Source organism: Lynx canadensis, chromosome F2 (assembly GCF_007474595.2).
Source record: "Lynx canadensis isolate LIC74 chromosome F2, mLynCan4.pri.v2, whole genome shotgun sequence".
Classification (NCBI taxonomy): domain Eukaryota; kingdom Metazoa; phylum Chordata; class Mammalia; order Carnivora; family Felidae; genus Lynx; species Lynx canadensis.
The window spans coordinates 65,804,247-65,829,919 of record NC_044320.2 but is presented as its reverse complement, the minus strand read 5'-3'; the positions used below and the strand labels follow the sequence as shown (position 1 = coordinate 65,829,919).

At 34.3% G+C, this 25,673-nt stretch overlaps 1 protein-coding gene across 1 annotated transcript in view; it reads left to right on the top strand.

Moving 5' to 3' along the window:
- Nucleotides 1-25,673, top strand: part of CSPP1 (centrosome and spindle pole associated protein 1) — a 142,275-nt gene that overhangs the window by 94,922 nt on the left and 21,680 nt on the right. The window contains 7 exon segments of the mRNA XM_030303813.2: nucleotides 10,076-10,228; nucleotides 14,130-14,242; nucleotides 17,921-18,070; nucleotides 18,468-18,614; nucleotides 21,647-21,751; nucleotides 23,686-23,752; nucleotides 24,339-24,456. Coding sequence (XP_030159673.1) covers nucleotides 10,076-10,228; nucleotides 14,130-14,242; nucleotides 17,921-18,070; nucleotides 18,468-18,614; nucleotides 21,647-21,751; nucleotides 23,686-23,752; nucleotides 24,339-24,456 — 853 coding nt within the window.

Here is a 25,673-nt window from a genome sequence, read left to right as displayed (position 1 = left end):
TTTGGATATGAGTTATTAAGAGTTCTTAAATATTATGATTTGCTTCTTTGTTAAAGATGGCTTTAAAAAAAAGTATTTGAGGTCCACTTAAATTACTAAGATAACTCTTTTCTCATAGTTTTGAAGACTGGAACTCTTAACTCTTTTTATAGATGAGATAATTTTAGGTGATATATAGATAAACATTTCTTATTTTAAAAGTTAAATGTTTATTTGAATATATATTGGAAAAACACTGGTTTTTCATTTAAGGATAGTGCTATAACATTTCCTTTTAAAGTACAGGTATTAGTCCAGGCATTTAACAAAAAGTGCTATAAGAACAACCCCTATTTCTCAGAGGCTTGAGGTTTAAGGTTTAATAAATAAAAGTTTACTTCTCAGTTATGTCACATTCTTCTTCTTTTTTTTATTTTAAAGAGAGAGAGAGAGAGAGAGAGCACAAGTGGACGCATGAGCAGGGGAGGGGCAGAGAGAAGGAGAGAGAATCCCAAGCAGGCTCTGCGTGGTCAGTGCAGAGCCCGATGCAGGGCTTGAACCCATAACAGTGAGATCATGACTGAGCTGAAATTGAGTCCGACACTTAACTGACTCAGCCACCCAGATGCCCCAGTTATGTCACATTCTGATGCTGTTTGGGTGGTTTCTGTTATATTTGAAATATGTAGTAAAGATCTGTGTTTTGCCATGTGATGATGACCAAGACCATGTATCCTCTGTACTTTGTTTCCTAATTTTAATTTGGTTGCTGGCTTTTCTAGTTACTCCTGTTTTATCTTTGATCTTTTATTACAAAGAAAGAAATTTAATATTCGTCCTTGTCTTAGCTCTCTAGGGAAGATCTTTGATCTTTTATAAGGGGAATTGTTATTAATAAATATTAAAATCTATTACCCGTACAAGTGGAATAATAGCAACCTTTTTAAGTAAATATCTCTATTTTTATTATTTGTATGACACTTAAAATCTGTTTCCTTTCTAAGTTCTTTATTCATTAAAGTTCTTTTTTCAAGTTCCTATAAAAAAAAACACACTGTGTTCTAATGTCTTTCAGTGGATGAATGAATAAACAAAATGTGGTACATTTATACAGTGGGATGTTACTCAGGAATTAAAAGAATGAACTATTGATGCACATAATAACTTGGAAGAGTCTTCAAAGAAATTATGCTAAGTGAAAATAGCCCCTTTCTAATGGTGACATACATGTATATTCTCAAAATGACAAAATGGTTGGGGATAGGGAATAACTCTAAAGAGATACCATGTTGGAGTATTTTGGGGTGATGAAACAGTTCTGTATCCCGATTATGATGATATTACATGAGTATCACATGTTAAATTTTTTTTAAATTTTATTTTTTATTTTTTTAAATTTACATCTAAATTAGTTAGCATATAGTGCAACAATGATTTCAGGAGTAGATTTCTTAGTGCCCCTTACCCATTTATCCTATCACCCCCCATACCCCTTATCCTATCCCCCTCCTTGTTTTTATATTATTTTTGTTTCCCTTCCCTTATGTTAATCTGTTTTGTCTCTTAAAGCCCTCATATGAGTGAAGTCATATGATTTTTGTCTTTCTCTAATTTCACTTAGCATAATACCCTCCAGTTGCATCCATGTAGTTGCAAATGGCAAGATTTCATTCTTTTTGATTGCTGAGTAATACTCCGTTGTATGTATATACCACATCTTCTTATCCATTCATCCATCGATGGACATTTGGGCTCTCTCCATACTTTGGCTATTGTTGATAGTGCTGCTATAAACATGGGGGTGCATGTGTCCTTTCAAAACAGCATACTTGTATCCCTTGGATAAATGCCTAGTAGTGCAATTGCTGGGTCGTAGGGTAGTTCTATTTTTAGTTTTTTGAGGAACCTCCATACTGTTTTCCAGAGTGGCTGCACCAGCTTGCATTCCCACACATGTTAAATTCTTTAAAAACTACACCAAAAAAAAAAAAACAATTAAAAAAAAAACACTTAACCAGTTTGAAAGATAGTGAAAGTATCTCCTACTTCTAACTGATTAGTAGTGAGAGTAATGTTTCTTTACATATACTTAAGTATTTGTGTTTATGTATTGTATTTGAGCCAGTTAGATTTATGTTGTTTTTATGTTGATTATTAAGACACAATTTGCATAAGACAAAATACACCCTTTTTAAAAAAATTTTTTTAACATTTATTTATTTTTGAGAGACAGAGAAAGAGCATGAGTGGGGGAGGGGCAGAGAGAGAGACACACAGAATCTGAAGCAAGCTCCAGGCTCTTAGCTGACAGCACAGAGCATAAGACAAAATACACCCTTTTTAAAAAAATTTTTTTAACATTTATTTATTTTTGAGAGACAGAGAAAGAGCATGAGTGGGGGAGCGGCAAAGAGAGAGACACACAGAATCCAAAGCAAGCTCCAGGCTCTTAGCTGACAGCACAGAGCCCGACCCAGGGCTCGAACTCAGGAACCATGAGATCATGACCTGAGCTGAAGTCGGACGCTTAACCTACTGAGCCACCCAGGTGCCCCAATATACCCTTTTTTAAAAAAAGTTTTATTTATTTGTTTTTGAGAGAGAGTGAGAGCGTGTGAGCCCTTGTGAGCGGGGGAGGGGTAGAGAGAAGAGAATCCCAAGCAGACTCTGTGCTGTCAGTATAGATCCTGATACAGGGCTCAATCTCATGAACTGTGAGATCATGATGTGAGCCAAAATCAAATTGGACGCTTAACTGACCGAGCCACCCAGTGTCCCCCAAATTTATCCTTTATTATTCAGTGAGTTTTGACAACTGATTCCAGTAGCCACAGTCAAGATATAGAACATTTCCAGTATCCAGCCCCATACCTTTGCCAACCTCTGATCTGCATTCTGACACAATAGTATTGACTTTTGTGTCTTTTTTTCCCTTAATGTTTTTGAGATTTATTCTTGTTGTTGTATATGGCTGTAGTTTACTTTTTATTACTGAATGGTATTGCACTATGTGGAAGTATCACAAGTGTTTATCCTTTTACCTGTTGATGGATATTTGAGTTGTTTACAATTTAAGGCTATTAGAAATAAAACTTATAAACATTCACCTGCAAGTCTTTATGTGAACATAAATTTTCATTTTTCGTGGTTAAATGCACAGAAATGGAATTGCTAGGATGAATAGTAAGTATATATTTAACTTCATAAGAGACAACCAGACCATTTTCCAAAGTGGTTGTTCTATTTTGAGGCACTAGGTTTCTGGTTGCTTTGCATCCTCATCAGCCCATGTAATTGTTCTTCTTTAAAATTTTAGCCTTTCTAGTAAGTAGGTACGATAAGTCATTGTGTTTTTTTTTAAACTTTTTATTTTGAAATAACTCAAGACTTAGAGAAGAGTTGTGAAGATATAGAGGGTGCCCTTTACCTAGTTTCCCTTAATATTAACATCTTACATGATCTTGGTATAGTGACCAAAACTAGAAATTAAAATGGGTTCGATGCTATTAAATAAATTATTGACTTTATTTGGATTTTCTCCTACCTTATTCTGTTCCAGCCTCTAGTCCAGGATCCCATATTGTATGTAGTTGTCATGTCTCTTTAGTCTCCTTCAAGCTGGTAGGTCCTCTGTCTTTCTGTGTCTTAATTGTTTTTATATATATAATAGCTTTGTTGAGATCTCATTTCCATGCAATAGAATTTATCCCTTTGAAGTACACCAATTCAGTAGTTTTTACTATATTCACAGAACTCTGCTACAATCAGTTTTATAACATTTTGTATTGCCTCAATACTCTTTTGAAAATCAGTTGACTATAAGGTTATTTATGGACCTCTTAAGTTCTGTTCTGTTGATCTAGATATCTATCCTTATGCCCATATTATGCTCTCTTGATTACTGTAGCTTTGGTGTAGTAGGTTTTGAAAGTGAGAAGTGTGACTCTTCCAACTTTGTTCTTCTTTTTCAAGATTGTTTTGTCAACTTGACTTCCCTTCCATTTTCGGATAAATGTTACTCTTGTCAATCTGAATAAAAAAAAAAATTTGTGGTAAGATTTTCATTGGGATTACCTTGACTTTATAGATTAATTGGGGTGGCCAGCATCTATATTGTCTTTCGATACATGGATTTGGAATATTTATCCACTTACTAGTCTTCAGTTAACTTCTTTTAGCAATATTTTGCAGCTTTCAGATCTTGTAACAATTTTGTAAATGGTATCCATAAATATTCATATGTTTTAATGCTGTTTTAAATTTTTTTTTTTTTTCAACATTTATTTATTTTTGGGACAGAGAGAGACAGAGCATGAACGGGGAGGGGGCAAGAGGAGAGAGGGAGACCAGAATCGGAAGCAAGCTCCCAGGCTCTGAGCCATCAGCCCAGGCCCGACGCGGGGCTCGAACTCACGGAACCGCGAGATCGTGACCTGGCTGAAGTCGGACGCTTAGCCGACTGCGCCACCCAGGCGCCCCGTTTTAATGCTGTTTTAAATGATAACATTAAAAAAATTTCAATATCCATTGTTCATTTGTAGTGTATAGAAAGACCGTTGATTTTTGTAGTTTCTTGCTTAACTACATCGGTTTTATTAGGGGTTTTTTTGTACGTTCTTTGAGATTTTTTAATATGGACAGTTAAGTTATCTGCAAACAGTTTTACTTTCTTCCTTTCCAGTAGAATACTTTTCAGTTATTTTGGTTGATTTACAGTGGATAGGAATTCCAGTACAATATTTAGAAATCTTGAGAACCGACATCCTTGTCTTGTTCTCGATTTCTTTGGAAGCACTCAGTCTTGGCTGTAGGTTTTCTGTAGATTTTTTTTTAAACCAGGTTTAGACTTCTCTTCCTTCCTTCTCAGAGTTTCATCATGAATATCTGTTGAAGTTATCAGGTGCTTTTCTACATCTTTTGAAACGATAATTTCATCTTTCTTACTCTGTTGATATATGGGGAATTACATTGGTTTTTTATTTATTTAAAAAAAATTTTTTTTTTCAACGTTTGTTTTTTGGGACAGAGAGAGACAGAGCATTAACTGGGTAGGGGCAGAGAGAGAGGGAGACACAGAATCGGAAACGGCTCCAGGCTCTGAGCCATCAGCCCAGAGCCCGACTCGGGGCTCGAACCTCACGGACCGCAAGATCGTGACCTGGCTGAAGTCGGACGCTTAACCGACATGCGCCACCCAGGTGCCCTACATTGGTTTTTTAAAAAATTCTAATCATGTATTGCTGGTTCTTTTTATTTGTTTTAATGTTTTATTTTTGTTTTTGAGAGAGACAGAGACAGAGAACAGGTGGGTCAGGGGCAGAGAGAGGGAGACACAGAATCTGAAGCAGGCTCCAGGCTGCAAACTTCAGCACAGAGCCTGTTGTGGGGCTCGAACTTGCTAACTGTAAGATCATGACCAGAGCCGTAATCAGATCTTAACCTACTGAGCCACCCAGATGCCCCTACATTGACTGATTTTTTTTAAAATGGTGAGCCGCTCTTCTCTCCTGGTATAAACCCTATTTAAATATTATTTTAATTTTTTTTTACATGTTGTAGAATTTGATTTGCTAGTTAAGGATCTTTGCATTTAGGCACATAAGGGATATTTGTCTGTTTTCTCTTATAATTTTGTCTGGTTTTGGTATCAGGGATGATGCTGGCCTCACAAATATGAATGGGAAAAGTTTCCTCTTCTGTTGGTAGAATTCACCAGTGAAGCCATCTGGGCTGGGAATTTTCTTGTTGGGAGTCTTTAAACCATGAATTAAAATTTTTTTAAATAAATTATTTAGTTTTTAAAGTTTATATATTTGTTTTTGAGAGAGAGAGAAAACATGAGTGGAGAGGGGCAGAGACTGAGAGAGATTCCCAAGCCAGGCTCCACACCATCAGTGCAGAGCCGAATGCGGGCTCAAACCAAGAACTGTTGAGATTATGCCCTTAGCTGAAATCAGGCACTTAACTGATTGAACCACCCAGGCACCCTGAATTCAACTTATTTAATAAGACATTTAGTTTATTTATTTCTTCTGTGTGAACTTATGTGTTTGAATCATTAAAGGAATTTATTCCATTTCATCTTTTTAGTTTATTGGCATAAACAATAGTTTATTGTTGTATAAATTTTATTTTTATTGTTATTTTATTTTTATATGTATTTTATTTATTTTATGTTTATGTATAAACTATGCCAATAGTTTCTTGGCATCACTGTAGAATCTACAGTGATAGTTTCCTCTTTTATTCCTGATATTTGTATTTATTTTATTCTTATTTTACTTAATGAGTTTGCCTGGAGGTTTATCCATTTTATTGATCTTCTCATAAAACCAGCTTTGGTTTCATTGATTTTTCTGTTTTTCCCTTCGTGTTTCATTGATACCTGCTCTCATCTTCACTATTTTCTTTAGTTTACTTTGTACTTAATTTTCTTTGTTCTATTTTTCTTAATGTGGAAGCTTAGATTATGATTTGATTTCTTTTTAATATATGCACTTAAAAATGCTATTAATTTCCTTTTGAGTACTGCTTTAAATGTATCTCACAAATTTGATACGTGGTTTTTTTTCATTTTCATTCAATTCCGTTTTCTAATTGTGATTTTTCTTTGATCCATTGATTATTTAGACATTAGTTTTAAAAATTTCCAATATTTGGGTATTTCTGAGTAACTTGCAGTCACTTTTAGGGTATATTCTCTTTGTTTAGAGAACATACTTTTTTGTTATTTCAATATTTTTAGGTTTGTGAGATTTATTTTATGGACCACGAGTTAGATTTTTGTCTTAGAGACTGTGATCTTTATAAGTAAATATGTATATTTTAATTTGGAAATATATGTTAATAGTTGAATCAGGGTTGAAAATTTTCTTTAGCCCTCTGAATTGATTTATTAAAGAAGAGTTTGTGTATCAGTCATGATTGCTGAATAATCTTGGGTCTGTAGAAATATTTTCAGCCATTTTCTTTAAAGTGTTTTGGTATTTTTCCACCAAAGAACGACTAACTTAACAAAATTAATTTTAATTTCAAAGTATATGTTTAGGTTTATAAAAAAAAAGCATAAAATAAGAATGAAAAAATTTAAGTACTGTATGTGTTGTTTACCTGTAGTAGCTATCATAAAATTTAACCCTGGTCTAATAAATTTTTCAGATAGTAGAATTATTTCCCAATCATGAATCTGTAATATTTTTTGTTCTGTTCTTTGTAGAATTATTCTGTAATGCTAGCAATTTTATATTAAATACTATGATAGTGTACATTTGAAATAAAGGCCATTTTTTGGGACAATCTTTGCGGTTGGCAAATTATACTCTTCACCAAAGTGCCTTGTATAATTTTAATTTTTAGCTGATTTCAAACCTTTGTTTTACACCTCACAGAAAGATAGACAAGGAGTGACTATTTGATTGATAGTTTTTTTCCAATAAATAGCAATATGGACTTGTCTTGATTGCTGAATCTGATAGTCTTAAATAATTATGCACTCTGCTGACATCAGTTTTCTTTTTTTATAAATACATTGTCTTATCTAATTGAGAGTACTGTGTATAGTCACAACAGTAAAGAAAAACATGCTATTGATTTTCAAGTTTATTATAGTTTTTGTTTATACGACATTTATCTCTTAATTTATGGCTTGTGGAAGTGAATATCAAAATGAGATTGCATTCCCTAAGCACTCATTAGTTTGGTAACAAGGCTCTGGGTATCATTCTCAAAGGAGTGAGCTTGATATCCATACTCTAGTAACAGAAAATGGAAGAGTACTGTATGCATTGTTATTCATAGTGACTTCTCATTTATATAGTCTGATCTTATGCTGTTTTAGTGAATTGGATGATGAGATATTAATTTCCCATTTAAGTTCTTTTGTTTAATTTGGTGACTTTTTAGGGATCACAGCTGTTAGTTCATTACTTCAACTTCCTCATCATCTTTCTATTTTCATTTACCTTCCATATCCAGATAAATCCCATGATTTGATGATGGTGGCGGAGCACCCAGCTAATTTTTGCCTTACCAATTCTTGGTACTTGGCAGTTTCTTTGCAGTCAGTTTCTCTGATTACAGTTAGTCCCTTCTTTCTTGCTTTTCCATTTTTTTATTCATTTCTTCCCTTTAACATCTAAATATACTTAGGTTACTTGTATTCTTCAACACAAATAAACAAAAACTGCCTTGACCTTACACTTATCATATATAAAACACATTCAAAAAGTAGTCTGTGGTTGTTGCTGCCACGTCTTACTAACTTCTTACTGTTCATATTCCATAAAATGAATTCTAGCTCCTACTGTTCTATTGATGTGACATTTTCAAAAGTAACTGATGTCCTAATTTCTGATTTAGTGGATTTTAGTCTGTCCTTACTTTCTTTGAACTGGATTGACAGTTCCTTCCTTTAAGTTCTGTGCATTCTCTCTGATGCTGTCTTCCCTTCAGCTGACATTTATTGGGATGTGTATTATGAACCAGGTTAAACTCTTCTAGGTCTGTGAACATTATCTTTGTTCTAGGGCTATCTTCAGACAGTGTGTGTTCCTTGAGTTAAATATACTCTTAACCTCCATCTATTTTCTCTCCCTAGCTGCCATTATTACTGGTAATGCTTCTATTACTACCAGGACTGTCTTCACTATCATCTACAGAACAGAAGAGAGAACCATCAGCTTGTATTTTAGAATATTCCGGAATAGGCATGTAATCTCCATTTTCCTCTCATTGCTTTATTAAATGTGTTTTGTGATCTAGTCAAGCTGGACTGCTTTAATATTGCCAGAACACTCTTCCTGTTTTTCCCCCTTGGAGCTGTTTCTCACATTTTCCTGTTTATTATCCTTTCTGATACATCTTCATCTCTGAAGCTCCTATCCAGTTTCCAAGTCCAGACTGTCCAAATGTTGCAGTAGGATATGAACTTCCTGATTCTGAGCTCTGTTCTCTCTGGTAACATTTCCTGTTATTGGCCATGTTGTATCTGATACTGTGATTCATGTTCAAATACATTCTTGAACATAATAGGCTTTCTGATAAATATGTCTTATGTCCAGGTTTAAATTCTCTTTCACTGCTACCTTACAATCCCAGTTATTTTGTAGAGAAATATTTTTTATTTTATTAAAGCGTTAGAGTTCTGTAGTCATTCAGGTCTGTTTTTAAGATTGATTTGTTGTTTGACCTGGTCCTGTGTGCTTAGATTTTTGTGATGTGTATGTGGTATCTACTGTTGTGTAACAAAAATTACCCAACATGTAATGTTTTAGTATAACAAACACTCATCTTGTGGATCTTGTGGTTCTGTGAGTCAGTAATTGGGTGAATGGGTTAGCTGGGTGGTTCTGTCTCAGGGTCTTGCATGAGGTTACAGTCCAAAATTTCAGCCAGGTCTGTAGTCATATGAAGGCTTGACTGGGACTGGAGAATTCATTTCCAATATGGCTCCCTCTGTTCCTTGTCATGTAGGCCTTTCCATAGGACTACATCATTGTCTTTATGATACAGTAGCTGACTATCTTTGAAGTAATAGATTAAGCAAGGTGGAAACCATAATGTCTTTTATGAAGTAGCCTTGGAAGTCATATGCCATCATCCTATAGTGTTCTGTTTGTAAGAAGTGAGTTTCTAACTCTGGCTTATGTTCAAAGGGAGGGTAATTGAGCTCCATCTTTTAAGAGAGGATTGTCAAAAAGTTATGAATATATTTTAAAACTCCACACTACATGATTATATTTTTTCATTAGGAATGCTAATGAAGTTGGGTAAATTTCACTATGACTTGTTTTGAATTGTTGGTGTTTGTTCTGTATTTACAGAGATTCCAAGTTCTGAAGTAACATACATATGAATATGGTTTTTATGGCCTGTCAAAGATTTTTATATTCTTAACGTCTTGACTGATTTTCATAAGGTTATTTTTTGAAAATCTTCTTACAAGTTTTAATAATTTTGTTTCTGTTTTCAGGGCTCCAAGATACCATTGAATTATTCCAACCTATCCTACTGTTTTCTCTGATTCTCTACTCTAAGAAAATGTATTAAGCATACTAATTATAGAAATGTATTTGTTGAATTTATTTTTCCCTCTTAGCTGATTTGAATAGGATGCACAGACAAAATATAGATGCCTACCATAATCCAGATGCAAGAACATTTGAAGATAAAAGGGCTGTTGTATCTCTAGACCAAAATTTAGCCACCTCAAATGCTGAGAACTTAGAAGATTCTGCAAATAAAAACTCAGGTTTTTAATTACATTCTATTTTTGTTTGTTTTACATTTTTAAAGCTGTTCAGTAATATTTCTCTTCTGTTGTCTGACAAAGTTCATATTGTGACTTTGAGAATTTGGGTACTCAGAGTCAGGAAGCATAACACATTCATGTTATTTATAATACCTTTTCTCAAGTATTAAGTAGTTTGACAAAAGTGAATAGGGAAAAAAAGTTTGCTTCTTAATACTATGTATTTCTTCTGAGCTTTATAACTTATATATACTTGAGCTGCTACTAAAATTTTTATTTTGCTGGTGGGAGGACATTTCTTAAAATCATATAGTCTCTTTACACATACACAAATAGTCTCTTTTGCTTCTTATATCTGTAACTATTTGATTAGTGAAAGTGCATCAGATGTGATATGATATATTGTACAAAGTAACTGTTTTTGTTATATTTAATTTTAATCTTAATTGTTTTATTTTTTTGCTTATTTTGTAGTCATTTACCTTCTCTTGTAAAACCACAAAGTACAAAGAAATTAGGTTTAATGTTTTAAAAGTTTGATATCTGATCACGTCTCCATTTTTTAAGCAAATATCTTTATTTAAACGATTTATTTGTTTTGAGAGAGAGTGCGTATGCACGTGCACATGGGGTAGGGGCAGAGAGAGAGGAGAGAATCTCAAGCAGGCTCTGTGCTATCTGCACAGATCCCAATATGGAGGTCAAACTCAAGACCTGTGATATCATGACCTGAGCTGAAATCGAGAGTTGGATGCTTAACTGACTGAGCCATCCCAGGCACCCCTTAAGCAAATATCTTTGGTTTGCTATTAAACAACATTCTTTAATGAAAGGTTCTATAAATAGAAAATTATTCAGTATCTTTATGACTTGGCAGGAAAAGTTGTGAGCATCTTTTTTTATCAAGTATATATGAAAATATGTTAAGTATTTAAAATTTAAGGGAATTTTAAAAATATTTTGCACTGTATGTTGCACTATACTTTAATGCCTATAAAAGTAACCATTTACTACAAATTCTGCATTTGTACTTCCACAAAAGTTTTGATTTTAGACTAGAAAAGAACTTCACATAGAAAGTCTTTCTGAAATATCCCTGACTGATCATATAGTCTTCAAAAATTAAAAAAAAATTTTAACCCATATGGAGGCACCTGGGTGGCTTAGCCAGTTGAGCATCTGACTTTGGCTCAGGTCACGATCTTATGGTTAGTGAGTTCAAGCCCTGCATTGGATTCTGTGCTGACAGCTCAGAGCCTGGAGCCTGCTTTGGATTCTGTGTTTTCCTCTTTATATGTCCCTCCCCTGCTCATGCTCTCTCTCTTTCTCTCTCAAAAAATAAATAAACATTAAAAAAATTTTTTTTTAACCCATATGATTATCTGGCCAAACAGGCAGATTATGTAAGGAGCTATAATTAGAATCACTAACCTTTCATCTTTCAAGTCTTTGATGGTAGTGCTAATCTAATCTCTGTGGCCTTTTGGAACACTTTAGGAGATACGCTATTTGTTGTTTCCATGTACAACCTGTTCCACTGTTGGATGTCTAATTATTAGAAAGTGCTTTCTTACTTTGACGCACAAGTAGATTTTTACCTAGTGGATTCAGTCTTCCATTTTGGGAGCACTAAAATAGAAATTTTTGATTTTGATGAAATTAATTTGGCTCTCACTCTGTGTCTGCAATAACCCAGTGTGCAGTAAAAACACCTTTCATTATTGAAGATATTTTGACTTCTTTTTGATACATCATTAGTTTTCTCTTCATGTGTTCCTTCTAGTAGTCTGTATTGAGATCTCAGTGCCAAATATTCTTTCTACACTTTTCTTCCACACCTGGTATTGTTGGTAATTCTGTCTCCACCCAAACCTTTTTCTATCATAGTAGTAACAGTTTGGGCATCTAGCTCTGCTTATCAAGCAGAAACACTGGAAAAATCAGCAGTTCTATGGCCCCTTCGCAATAAAACACACAAGCTTGATGATTGAATATGGACAGCAGAATTTACTGTCTTTCACCTTTCAGTACACTGTCAGGGTTTTGGTGCTGACATTTTGGCCAGGATGCTTTAGTTTAAGAAATCATACAACATCATAAAATGTTAAAATTCCCCCTTTTTTGCGAATTGAAATTAAGAATTAACCTAAAATAAACTTTATGAATACAAGAAAGTATCCAGTCACCTAATTTGTTGCTTTGCTAGCATATATGTGTGAGTGTATGTTTATATAGGTACATGTGTATGTACACACATATGGCATTTAATATTTTAAAGGTCTTAGGGAACTTGAACGTATCTGAAAATTGAATGTTATAATGTGTGCTTAAAATTCATTATCCTCTCATGTTTTGAGGCCCTTCCCAAAGTTCATTGTTTTTCCTTTACTTTATGGTTCTAGAATGAAGAACCATATTTATGAAGTCTATACTAATTTGGCTTCAGCTTAATTTTTAGTTTATTATGATGCCTAGATTTATATTTCCATTTTCTTTATATAGAGCACATGTTTCCTTATGATTTTATTATTATACTTTATTTTTTTGAAAAACCTTATTTTTAAAAACTTGTTTGTTTTGCTAATCCTCCTTTTCACCATAAAATTTTATTTTTATTTTTAAATGTTTATTTTTGAAAGAGAGGGAGAGAGAGCATGAGCAGGGCGGGGCAGAGAGAAAGGGAGACAGAGGATCTGAACTAGGCTCTGCACTGATAGCAGAAAGCCTGATGTGGGTCTCGAACTCATGAACCGTGAGATCATGACCCAAGTCTAAGCTGACGCTTGACTGAGCCACCTGGGTGCGCTTTACCATACATAACATTTTAATATTTAAGTATTAATTAAGAAAGTATTTGACTTTCTGCTGATCTATTCAATGAAGCATTAATGAAATTAAATACAGAGGCAAAATAGACCTAAATGCAGCTAAAATGCAAAGCATGAGTGAGAGAAATACATGATTTATATTGATGGTATAAAGAATGAATCAGTAACTAAAAAAATAATATAAAAAGTTATGTGAGGCCTAAATTTATTTTTTCCTGCATTTAAAGAGAGTCTCCTGGGGTATAATTATTTTTCAAGTTGCCTTTATCCTTCCCCAGGATGTATAATACTATTTATAGGAACATATAGCATATTTTTATTGTTCATGTTTATATTCCCCCCCCCTTTGTTTTTGAGAGAGGGAGAAAGCACATGAGTGGGGGAAAGGGACAGAGGGAGACAGATAGGATCTTAAGCGGGCTCCATGCTCAGTGCAGAGCCCAGTACAAGACTTGATCCCACGACCCTGGGATCATGACCTGAGCCGAAATCAAGAGTTGGATGCTCAACTGATTGAGCCACCCGGGTGCCCCTATATCCCATTAATTTGATAGAAATTTTAAATAAAAATTATTGCAACGATTAAAAGAATCTTCGTATTTTATAAAAAATGTTTACAGAGCTGGCTTTCTAATCTTTTGTGAACCATAGATGGAAAGACTTTGGAATTACTAATTTTTAAACATAATATTAGAAAAATTTTAATATATATATACAATACATTTTAATATATAATTAAGCATATCCTTAAGAAAAGGATATTCACATACATAAGAACTTAAAGATGTACTTTTTTTCTCTCCATATTATCTTTGTTTCTTTGGTGTCTTTCAAGTATCGATATATTATGATTTTTTTAACTATTTTTGTTTCACCATTTTTCTTTCTCTCATGACCTTTCATCTGTCTTCAGATTTAATCTCAGCCTTTCTCTTCTGATTTTTTAACCTCTGGACTTCCATAGTTAGCACATTTATTCAAAGTATGGATTTATTAGCAAACTTTATTCTTTAACCTTCAGAATATTCTAAGCATTGAGTAATGGTATGTCTTTGCAAAATTTCTCTTTCAAGGTTATATACAAACACAGAACTCTCCTTTTGCTCGGGGAAATATATTTTGTGAGCCTCCAACTGAACTTCAGATTAAACAGCAAGAATTATACAAGAATTTTCTTCGTTTTCAGGTGAAGTACTTATTTGATCATAGTTTCAAAGTTTTGTTAGAATTGTAATAAGCCAAACTTGCAAAGATTTTATCCATAGGATAAAGACTAAATTCTAAAATACTGCACAGTTATTTAAAATATCTCAGTTATATCAGGTAGAGGTAGTACTAAAACAATATTATTTCATTTATATCTGAAAAAGGGATATGGAAACATGTTAGGCATGCTAGTTGTCTTAATCTTTTCTTTATTAAATCATTAGTTGTTAAAGAATGCTGAAATTTCTAAAACTGAAAGACTTAAAATATTTATTAGGCATAGAGTGAATCTTTCTAGATGCTTATGTGTTAGTAGACAATCAAGTTTTTTTCCAAGTGATATGATATTCTTGACAGGGTATAGTAAGTTATTAAAAATCATACAGAATCACATTTTGCAATTATTTGCCTCATTTATGTATGTAAGCAAATAGCATTTAACTTGGTAATGAGAAAGAATGAAATCTGGCCATTTGTAGCAACATGGATGGAACTGGAGAGTACTGTGCTAAGTGAAATGAGTCAGGCAGAGAAAGACAGAAACCGTATGTTTTCACTCATATGTGGATTCTGAGAAACTTAACAGAAGACCGGAGGTGGAGGGGAAGGGGAGGGAAAAATGTTACAGAGAGGGAAGGAGGCAAACCATAAGAGACTCTTAAAAACTGAGAACGAACTGAGGGTTAATGGGGGGGGGGATGGGGGAGAGGGGAAAGTGGGTGATGGGCATTGAGGAGGAGTTGTTGTATGGAAACCAATTTGACAATAAATATATATTATATATATATTATATATATATTTATATATTATATATATTTATATATAATATATTTATATATTATAGTTATATATATTTATAATATAATATATATATTTTATATATATTTTATATATATATAAAAATAGTAGAAATGCCCAAAGGAAGACACTTGAGCATCCAGTGTTTATTGAGCAAACAGACTTATTGAACTCCCATTCTGTGTCTACTCTTGTAGACATAGAGATGAATACTAGGGGTGGAGCCTGAGGTGAATGAGAAGGATTCAGTTTCTTCTCTCCTCACCTGCACACCCCTTCCCACCCACATGTATATCCCAGTGTCAGATTAATCCTGTGGCCTGAATAGTCTTCCTTTGACATGACTTCTTCTTTTGCTATTCAAAATCTGGTAGTAGCTTTTCTTTTCTACAGAAAATGTCCGGATTCCTTAGTATGACCTCTAAGGCTATCCAGTCTAATCCCAACCTCTTAAATTCTTAAGTTCTACTCAAACATGTCATCTCTCTAATCCAAATTATCATGGACTCTTCAATAATGCAGCAATATAATGTATATGCTCTTACGAGTGTATTATTGAAGGATTTAAAAGATTGGAAGCAGGGATATTCTATTACACTGGCAACAGTGGAAATAGATGGAAAGACCTTTCTAAGGATTGACGAAATGAATAGAGTTATTGAATGTAGGAGAGTGGCATCAGAATTCCCAGTGGTATTGGCCACTCAAGTCAGGTAGCAGCTAATTGAGGGTCAGAGTCACCTTCGAACTTGAAGTACCCTGTGGTATACTGTCCATAATGACAGCAAGTCAGAATTATGTAATTCCTATTATACTTACCAAGTATTAGCATGGTTTAGGGTAGAATTCAGGGGAAAAAATCTTGATCTTATAGCCTTTTATTATTTATAAGGTACTTTTGCATATAAGTGTCTCATTAATCTTCTTTCTGTTTTATGACATGTAGCTAAAACGTAGGCTAAGAGACTCATCCATGGTGGCAGAGCCTGAAAATTGTGAGGCCAGTGCTAGAACCCAGGTCTCCTGACTTTGAGTATCATATCTGGATGTATTGTGCTTACATTTCTAGAGAGCTCTAAGTCTTTCCTCTAGGAATAGAGGAAGCTTTGACTATATTAGTCTTAGAGTAAGTTTAGCCTTCAGTTCTCCCACCCTGTAAACCCTCAGTGCACCTGTGAATGGATTGCTCTCAAATGGTGGCCTACATATTTTTTTAGCGGCCTCTTGAAACTCTTTACCCCCAAATCTAACTTTAAAATATCTAAATGGTACTTGTTACTGTCAACACTAAAGTATCAGACAAGAAGTATCCCCAAACTTAAATGTTAAAAGAAATGTTATAAAATGTTCAAATCTGTGTGCAAAAATGGCAACATAAGCCCTTAGCTCCATGAATGCATAAAAAGGTACACTGTTAATGCAGCAGAAATCTTCGTATGGTTAAAATTTGGTAAATAACACATGTGAGTGTTTACATGTCAATTTTAATTATAGCTTTAGAAATGATTAACAAATTTGATAAAGTATTTGCAGGACCTTTGACGTACTTTTGTATTATACATTTGGAAAACCACTGACCTAGATGATAGCTTTCTTCTTTCTGTTGAACTACTGTGTAGCATTTTTGTTGGAATGGCATTTTCTGTGGATTTCTTAGGTGTGTGATCCATTTATGATTATGACCCTGACTATTAATGGAGAAGTGACCTTGTGATTTTGATTTTGTGTGTGTGTGTGTGTGTGTGTGTGTGTGTGTGTGTGTGTTTGTAATAGGGAGAAGGGAGAACTGAGTGTTAAGTGTGAGGTTTTGTTGTATAGATCATAAATGACATTTTATGTAGATTTATTGTGCTTGAAGAAGTGATTATGTGTACCCTATTAGTACTGAATATTAGGATTGTGCATGTTTAATAGTGTTGTTTGAAAGAAGTGTTGGAAGAAGCCCTAGCATGTAAAGTCATGAGATATGTGAAAAGATTATAGTTCTTATAGCTCAAAAGATTGATAACACTAGATATAACAACCTTGAAGGTAGAGGAAATGTAGATAAGAACAATGAAAATAATGTGAATAGTCATAACCATGTCATACTTAAAAGTAACTAAAATCTACTGATAACCTTAAAACCAGCATCATGAATACCCAATACCCAGGCTGCCGTTCTTCTCTACCTCATTCATGGAGGATGTAGACTGTATCTCAGGGTTCTCTTCTTTTCAGATCTTACACTCTCCCTTAGAGTATTTCTTCAGAGTACTTAGCACTATAGGCCCCAGGTGACATTCAAGATGGAACTTAATTATGAATCCTTGTAGCTAAAATCCTTGTTTTCCTTACCATTTGCCAGTAGATAGGAAAGAAGAAAGGGCATTCTGGGGAAAGGATTCTTGCATAAGGAATGGTTAAATGCTAAAATATTACACTGTTGTTGCCGGATAGTAATTAAGCCAAGGAACTTTGAGACATAATAGTAACAATCATTATAAAATAATGTAATGATGAGTTGCTTACTGAGTACCTCTAAACAGGAGGAACTTTATATTTTTTATATATACATTGTTTCACTTCAATTCTTTGAGCACTTGTTGGAGAAGTAGACATTAATAACTCTTTTTACCAGAAGACAGAACTAAATATCTTAAGTTCACCCAATGTGTATATATTTGGTGGAGCTGAAGTTTTACTCATAATTCTTAATATTATATCATGTGGCCTCCCTAGAAAAATTTAGGAAACTGAAAATTTCAGGAATTTAAAAGAGGGTGTTATGAGTGTTGAATTCATAGGATACTAGAAAATATTACATGGTACTCTAACTTTCAGCAGTTTTGCAATGTAATAACTAGATTTACTTCTTTAGATTGAGGAAAAGAAACAAAGAGAAGAAGCAGAGCGAGAGAGACTGAGGATTGCAGAAGAAAAAGAAGAAAAACGGCTTGCAGAACAGAGGGCACGAATTCAGCAAGAGTATGAAGAGGAACAGGAAAAGAAGAGGGAGAAAGAGGAGGAGGTGCATTTTTTTCCTACTCTAGTTTTCTCCTTATCCTGAAAGTAAAATATTTCTTCTCACTTGGAAAGATATTACAGAGGAGAACAGTTCTGGAGTACGTTTAGAAAATATCAGATCAATATTCATTTATTGGAAACTATTTTATTATTAAAGTGAAAGACTTAAGAAGAGAGATAAATGACTTTTTAAATCCAAAAATTGGTTTAGGTTGACTAGGATGTTATAAAAGATGCCTGATACTTTATTGTTAAATAGCTTCTTTTTGTTAAAGAACACCGAATATCCTCTAATAGAAATATATCTTCAATTTTATCTCTTTATTTCAGACAAATAAGAGATATTTGAATAGACTATAGAATGTATGTATGGAGTGTATATTTTTCTCTTTATTTTAAAGCAAAGGCTCAAAAATGAAGAGCTTATTCGGTTAGCTGAAGAAAGACGGAAAGAAGTGGAAAGAAAGAAGAAAGAAGAGGAAGAAAAACATAATCTTCAGCTTCAGCACTACTATGCAAGAGAAAATATAATTGGGGAGGAAACAAAAGTAAGTTTCAGACAAAAATGTAAATTAAACCTGTAGTTTAACCCACTTTCTCCGTGAGAGTCATGGAGTTGTTAGCAAACAGGAAATGGTGGAGGAGATGCTTTTGTTCCTCCCTTCCATCTTGCTACTTCATTTGGGTACAGTGCACTGAACTTCCTGTGCTTTGCTGCTGTTACCCGCCCCCCCCCCCCCCCCCATGGAGAGGAGATGTTAGGAAGCTTTTGTAGCACTTTGTCAGAGTAATCATATGTCTGTTGAATCTGATTAAGTTAGACTTGAATAGTGTAATGTCTTTTTAAAAATTTTCACATATATGGGGCGCCTGGGTGGCTCAGGCTCAGGTCATGATCTCACAGTATGTGAGTTCGAGCCCCATGTCGGACTCTGTGCTGACAGCTCAGAGCCTGGAGTCTGCTTTGGATTCTGTGTCTCCTCCTCTCTCTGCCCCTCCCTTGCTCATGCTGTCTCTCTCTGTTTCTCAATAAGAAATAAATGTTAAAAAAAATAAAAAAAAAATAGAAATAAAAAATTTCATGTATCTAGTAGTTCATTTTTACTGTTTTACATATTTATCCTTGATGGATTGGAAATTAAAAAAGAGCCCAGTGGCTCACAATGGACTGGTTTGAAGTCCATATCTGAAATTGGTGGATATCCACAGTTAGGTGCATGGATTAAAGGTTTTCTCTCAAGGAAACCAGTTGGCCCCTATGAAGCTCTAGTTTATACCCTTGCTCATATTTCAAAGCTGTATTTAAAATTTTATATGCATGGGGCGCCTGGGTGGCTCAGTCAGTTAAGTGGCCGACTTCGGCTCAGGTCATGATCTCGCGGTCTGTGAGTTCGAGCCCCACGTCAGGCTCTGTGCTGACAGCTCAGAGCCTGGAGCCTGTTTCAGATTCTGTGTCTCCCTCTCTCTGACCCTCCCCCATTCATGCTTTGTCTCTCTCTGTCTCAAAAATAAATAAACGTTAAAAAAAATAAATAAATAAATAAAATAAAATAAAATTTTATATGCATAAGTATCACAGAATTTGTTAAAAATACATCTTTAGGTCTCATTTATAGAGTATCTGACATTGTAATAAGTCTGAGGTTAGTCCAGGAATCTGCATTTCACAGGGCTTGGATGGATATCAGCCTGTGGACCACACCTTGAAAAAAACTCTATGTTCTGTAGGTTTACCCCAATTTAAGAAAATGGTTTTCACAAATTTAGATTTATACAGACATTGTTTTTTCTAAACAGCATTTGCAAGATTACTTTTAACCAGTGGACTCTTCTAGTGTATTTATGATGTGGTTTGGTGCACTATTCAGTATGTGACCTACTATAGACAATATGAACCATTTCTGATTGTCTGAAATACACTGTTTTATTTCTCAACCCAGGTTTTATGGTGATAGAGATAAATGTTTGCAATTAGAATCTACTGAAATATTGTTTAAAAGAGAATTTATAAGCAACACTTTATTTCTTTTCAGTGTTCTAGTAATGTTAAATCCTTCATTCATAGGATATAAAGTTGGATATATATTTGTTCCACCTTTTAAAATAGTATTCAAGTGTCATTCATTTATTTTTAAAATTAATAACATTTATTTTTTAGAGCCATGTGAGGCTTGTAGCAAAACCGAGTGGAAAACACAGAGAATATTTTCTTGTAAAATTGATTATTTAAGAATGAAAAATAGTTGTTTTCCACAATTTCCACAATTGCCAATTTCTTACTATGTTTAAGAGAAAATGCTTTCCATAGGAATGTACAGGTTTATGACTGTTATAGTTCAATTTTGAAGTACCTAAGTTTTAAATCAGCTTTGTTCTGTTTAATGCATTTTGCTCTCATTTGTGAAGTTATCCTTGTTAGCTGTAATTTTTCTTTTATTCATGTATGCCTGATAGATATTTTTGTCTTTTCTCTCAGTTTTTACTTTTGTGTCACCATTTGTTTTTTAGTTAGCTTATATATTTAGTTTTTTGAATTTGGTTTTGTGAGTTTTTTTTTTTTTAATTTGCTTTTTTTATCCTAATCAGAGTTATAGTCTTTGGAATAGTGATCCCTATATCCCTCTCTTTTTATCATACCCAATATATTTGATCATATTAATTGAATTTCTGATTTTTTGTTTGTTTTGCTCCTTGAATAGTTACTTGTTTTCTTATTATGTGTAGTATGCTTTGCTTGCTTCATCCTCTGTGGTCCTTTACAGGGTTTATATTGTCTGTATGTTTCTGCTCGTGGTCATCTAGTGATTTTAAAAGAAAAGATTTTCTCATATATTTCTAATTTTATCAAAGTCACCAGTGAAAGTAATATTTGATTTTGTACCATGCGACATGAACAGCTTAATATCCACACATATACTCTGGTCTGGTCTGGGTGTTTTTTTTTTTAACCAGATAATTATTATTGCATTTTGTTGGGAGTTTTTATGTCTTTAGTGTTTTGATTTTAATGTGAAGTTGGCAACTGTTAGCTTTATTATGTTGTAAACTAAAACCCTGTTTTATTTTCTTATGGAGACACAGAATGCTATTGTGATCTGGAAAATTCCCTCATCCAAGATGCTCTTCGTGACTAGGGATCTAGATTTTAGAGTTTGATTTATATTATTTTCCAGAAAAGAGTTTTTGTTTTTTGTGTTGTTCTATTTCTTTTTATTACTACGACAAATTTTTACTTTAGTTCTTTTTGTTTTTGTTTTTGTTGTTTTCCTAATACTTGGTTTTTACTGTTGCTTAAGTTTATTGAATTTTTTTATTCTAATCTGAGAGTTCTTTTAATAACAATATCTAAATCAATTTATGTTTATCATAACTGATGTTTTTGATCTACATAATTGAATTTCTGACTTTTTTTGGTAAAAAGTGTTTTATGAAATAAAAGCAATAGCATTCTGAACTTCTTAAATGGTCTTGCTAACTATTAGGGGTGTTTGTACACACACACACACACGCACACACACATGTGCATGTATGTGTATATACATACATATGTTGGTCAATGTGTGTATATTTTCTCCCCCAGCGCTTGAGACAGCCTTCTCCTGTAGTTCCTGCTCTTCAGAACAAAATTGCAAGCAAACTCCAAAGACCTCCTTCAGTTGACAGCATTATAAGTTCCTTTATTCAGGTATATACTTTTTCTTTTGATATGTTAATCTTAGCTAAGTTATTTTAGATGGGGGGGAATTGAATGAGATTTTCTTTTTTTAGTCATTATATTTAGCTAGGTTACATTTTTTCAGATCTGAAATACAGATAATGTTTACATTTGTTTGTTGCTTCACCTGTTGTTGATATTTGGTGCCCTAAGTTTTAAATTCTTTTGACAGTTTATAATTTAGCAAATTGTTCTTGTGTAGGTCCCTCAAGAAGGCCTTTTCTTTGATAATATATTATCTGGCTAGCTGTAGTTATGCTAATAAAGTCCCTTATACTGAGTTCCCATCAAAAGAGAGCCGGGAAGATGTTCCAGAAGGGTTGATCCTTTGAGTTGACTCTTGAAAAAGGAGTAGGAATTTGCCATAAAGAGGAGCATGAGGGACTTTTAGTGTGTGTAAAATCATGGAGGGAGGTGTAAGCCATACGGCACACATGGAGAATACAGCAGTTTGGTCTGGCCTGATAATGCCTAACCAAGATGGCAACAGAAGTATCCATCAGAACATATGTGGGATGTTGTATGGAGTGCTAAGGGGTTTGACTTTATTCCCATGGATACCAAACAGGCTAATTACTGGAGTAGACAAAGATGTTAGAACATTGTCCTGAATCTCACCCTCTGAGACTCTGATTTAGTAGGTCTGTAGTAGATAACAAATGGGAATGCATGTACTACTTTAAGTAAGGGAATGATATATGTCATAAATAGGAGAATGGCCATATATGTCTTGCATAATGTTCTCTAAGGCAGTGGTGTGGAGATCATTGTATTTTAGAGGTTGAGCAAGACCTTAAACTTGGAAACAAGTTAAAATGGTTTTGCAGAAGTCCAGCTGTGAGACTTTGAGGACTTAAAGGCAGCGACATTAACAACTGACAATGGGTGACAAGTTCAAGACATACTTAAGAGACACAAATAGTGGTATTTACTAACTGTGTATGTGGGGTAGGTATCAGTGACGACTTTCAAGTTTCTTGTGAGATTTATAGAGTAGTCGGTTGAAAATAGGTTGGGCTAAGGAAGGCGCTCTGAACTGGTTTTGTAGTTTTGGAAGCCATTATCATTGTTGCTTCTTAGATTAGTACAGTAGTCTAGGATGAGTTTGGGGAAAGCAAAGAATAGAGGATGGAAAACTAGGGAATTAAATATTTAAGAAGCAGAGAAAGCAAGCAGAAAGCGACCGTGGCAATATCAGTTGCTACTGGGCAAGTAAAATAAGGGCATAAAATACCCATTAACTGTCACTTGGGGATCACTGGTGACTTTGGGGAGAGCTGTGTTAGTGGAGTAATGGGGTATAGAAGCAAAGGCAGTAGCTGTATGGTGAGGAGTGAATGGGCATGAAGAAGTAGATACCCACATTGCATCTCTTCTTCTTGAAAGTGGGATGGCTATGGAGGGAAGTCGAGAAGGGCTAGTAGTTAGTGATGAAGGAGGAGGTAAGAATTTTTTTAAGAAGGAAGATTTATTTTTTATTTTTTTTAATGTTTATTTATTTTTGACAGACTAAGCATAAGCGGGGGAGGGGCAGAGAGAGAGAGAGCAAGGCACAGAATCCAACATCGGGCTCAAACCCATGAACTGTGAGATTATGACCTGAGCTGAAGTTGGATGCCCAGGCGCCCCAAGAAGGAAGAGATTTTTAAGCATAGGCTGAGGCAAGAGAGTGATGGGAGGAGGTGGGAGTCACTTAACTAGATAAGACAGGTGAAGGGATTGTTTTTGGATGGAGCAAAGACTGTCCCATTGTGATAAGAAAAATACATGTAGGTAAGAGTATAGATAGGATACTGGGAAGTCTGGGGTTTTTTTTACATATAGTTACTTAAAAAAATTATTCTTTTCAAGCTTCTGAGTAGGGAAGACATACTGAGTGTATCTTTGTTATGATTATTAAACAGGAAAGTTCCGTGTCCAGGGCACAGTCTCCTCCAGTACCTGCCAGGAGAAATCAGCTCCGTGCAGAAGGTAGAGTTAACTATGAAGTCTGTAATCTAGAATATTTCCCTTAAACTTCTGTTTTGAAATAATTATACACTCATAGAATGTTGCCAAAGAGTATAGTGAGGTCTTGTGTACCCTTACTGCAGCTTCCCTCCGTGGTAATATCTTACATAGTACGATAGCCAAGAAATTAACATTGTTGTTCTACAGACCTCTATCAGGGCTCACAGTTTGAACATGAAGTAATTATGTGTGTTTGTATTTTTGTGTGGCTCTGTGCATTTGTATTATGTAAAACTTGTGTGACTACTATACAGTCAGGGTGTAGAACTGTGGCATCACCTCAGAGGAACGCTCTTGCGCTGCCCCTTCATAGTTGCACTTTCCCCACCCCAAGAATATTTCTTGACTTTTGAAATTCCTGTATTATTAGAAATGTGTGTGGGGCCTTACTGGTGTTCATGAATGTGATCTGTGTATATATAAAAAACATAAAAATTAACTTTTCATAAAACTGTCTCTCTGAGCATTTTGTGATGTCAGGTTATATTAAATGCTTAATCTTCTGTTCTTATACCTGTCTTATTTTTTACTTTTTGTGAATTTTCAGAGGAGAAAAAAAATGTAATAATGGAGTTATCAGAAATGAGGAAACAGCTTCGTAGTGAAGAGCGGCGTCTACAAGGGCGGTTGCTACATATGGACAGTGATGATGAAATTCATATAAGGTAAGTTTTGAATTGTGTTTTTTATTTGTTAATATCTTTTGTGTTCAGGAAAAGGAATCGTACATTAAACAGAACCTATCCAGTAACTCTACAGTTTTGGAACAGGATTAATTAATCTTTATTGTAAAGTCACATTTATTAGAATGAATGGTATGCATGCTTGAGAAAAGTTTTTAACAGAGTGTTGGTGAAATTATATGACTGAAATAGCCTTTTCCCCCAAAAGAAATCTAGCTAAACAGTTATATCTTAGTGGAAGCACTCAGTACAACTAATCCAAAGTAATATATGATTTATTGAGCCTGTATTTGTAGTGTGTGGTAGGTTTTCTTTTTCTTTCCTTCTTCTTCTTCTTTTTTTTTTTTTTGATGGGGGCAAAATAGCTCTTTCTTTAACCAATATGCTTTTAGATTCACATTCTTGAATTTTATGATTACATTGCCTTCATAAAACATTTATCCACACCTGTTGAACCCATTCATTGTAAAAATACGGGATATTTAATGAATATTTAACCTAATATAAAACATTTAAATTGAATGTTTTAACTGTCTTTCCCTTCTGCCGATAATATATTTATGGCAGTGATGATGGTGGTGGTTGTGTTGACAGAGATACTGGGATGGGGGAGTTAGAAAGAAGTAGTTCCTTCTTGAAGGAAAACCAGAAATAATAGCCCTAACCTTGAAATGTTTAATAGGATTAGATTTAGTGAAATTTAAGTTTTGGGATTACACCATTCTTCCAGCTCTATCTTAGAATGGATTGTTTGTCTCACCACATAAATCCATGAATGAAAAATAATTGACTCATTTTTTGACCTTATGTACACAAGGCAAATGGGTGCAGAAGTTGCTTTGTAAAAATTGATCTAAGTGGTAGGGAAGTCCACATTAGAAAAGAGGTAGTTGAAACAAGACCAGAAGAAGACATAAACTAGGCAATTAAGAAAACAATCTCTTCACTTTCCCTTTCTTAGTCTTCTACAAAATCAGGCACCGAAATTTAGTCCTTTAGGGGAAAATGATATAGGAATTGAAGACTTCAGAGTTGGAATCATCATTTTAAAGCTATTTTTTGCATTTTACATTAAAAATGTATTTTTTTAAATATTTTCTAGCCAAGTAACTTACTACCAAATATTTCTGATCTTTTTTGCCAAAAGGACTCCTGTATTTTTTAAAGCAGTATTCTTCAAACTGCAGATTGTAGTCTAT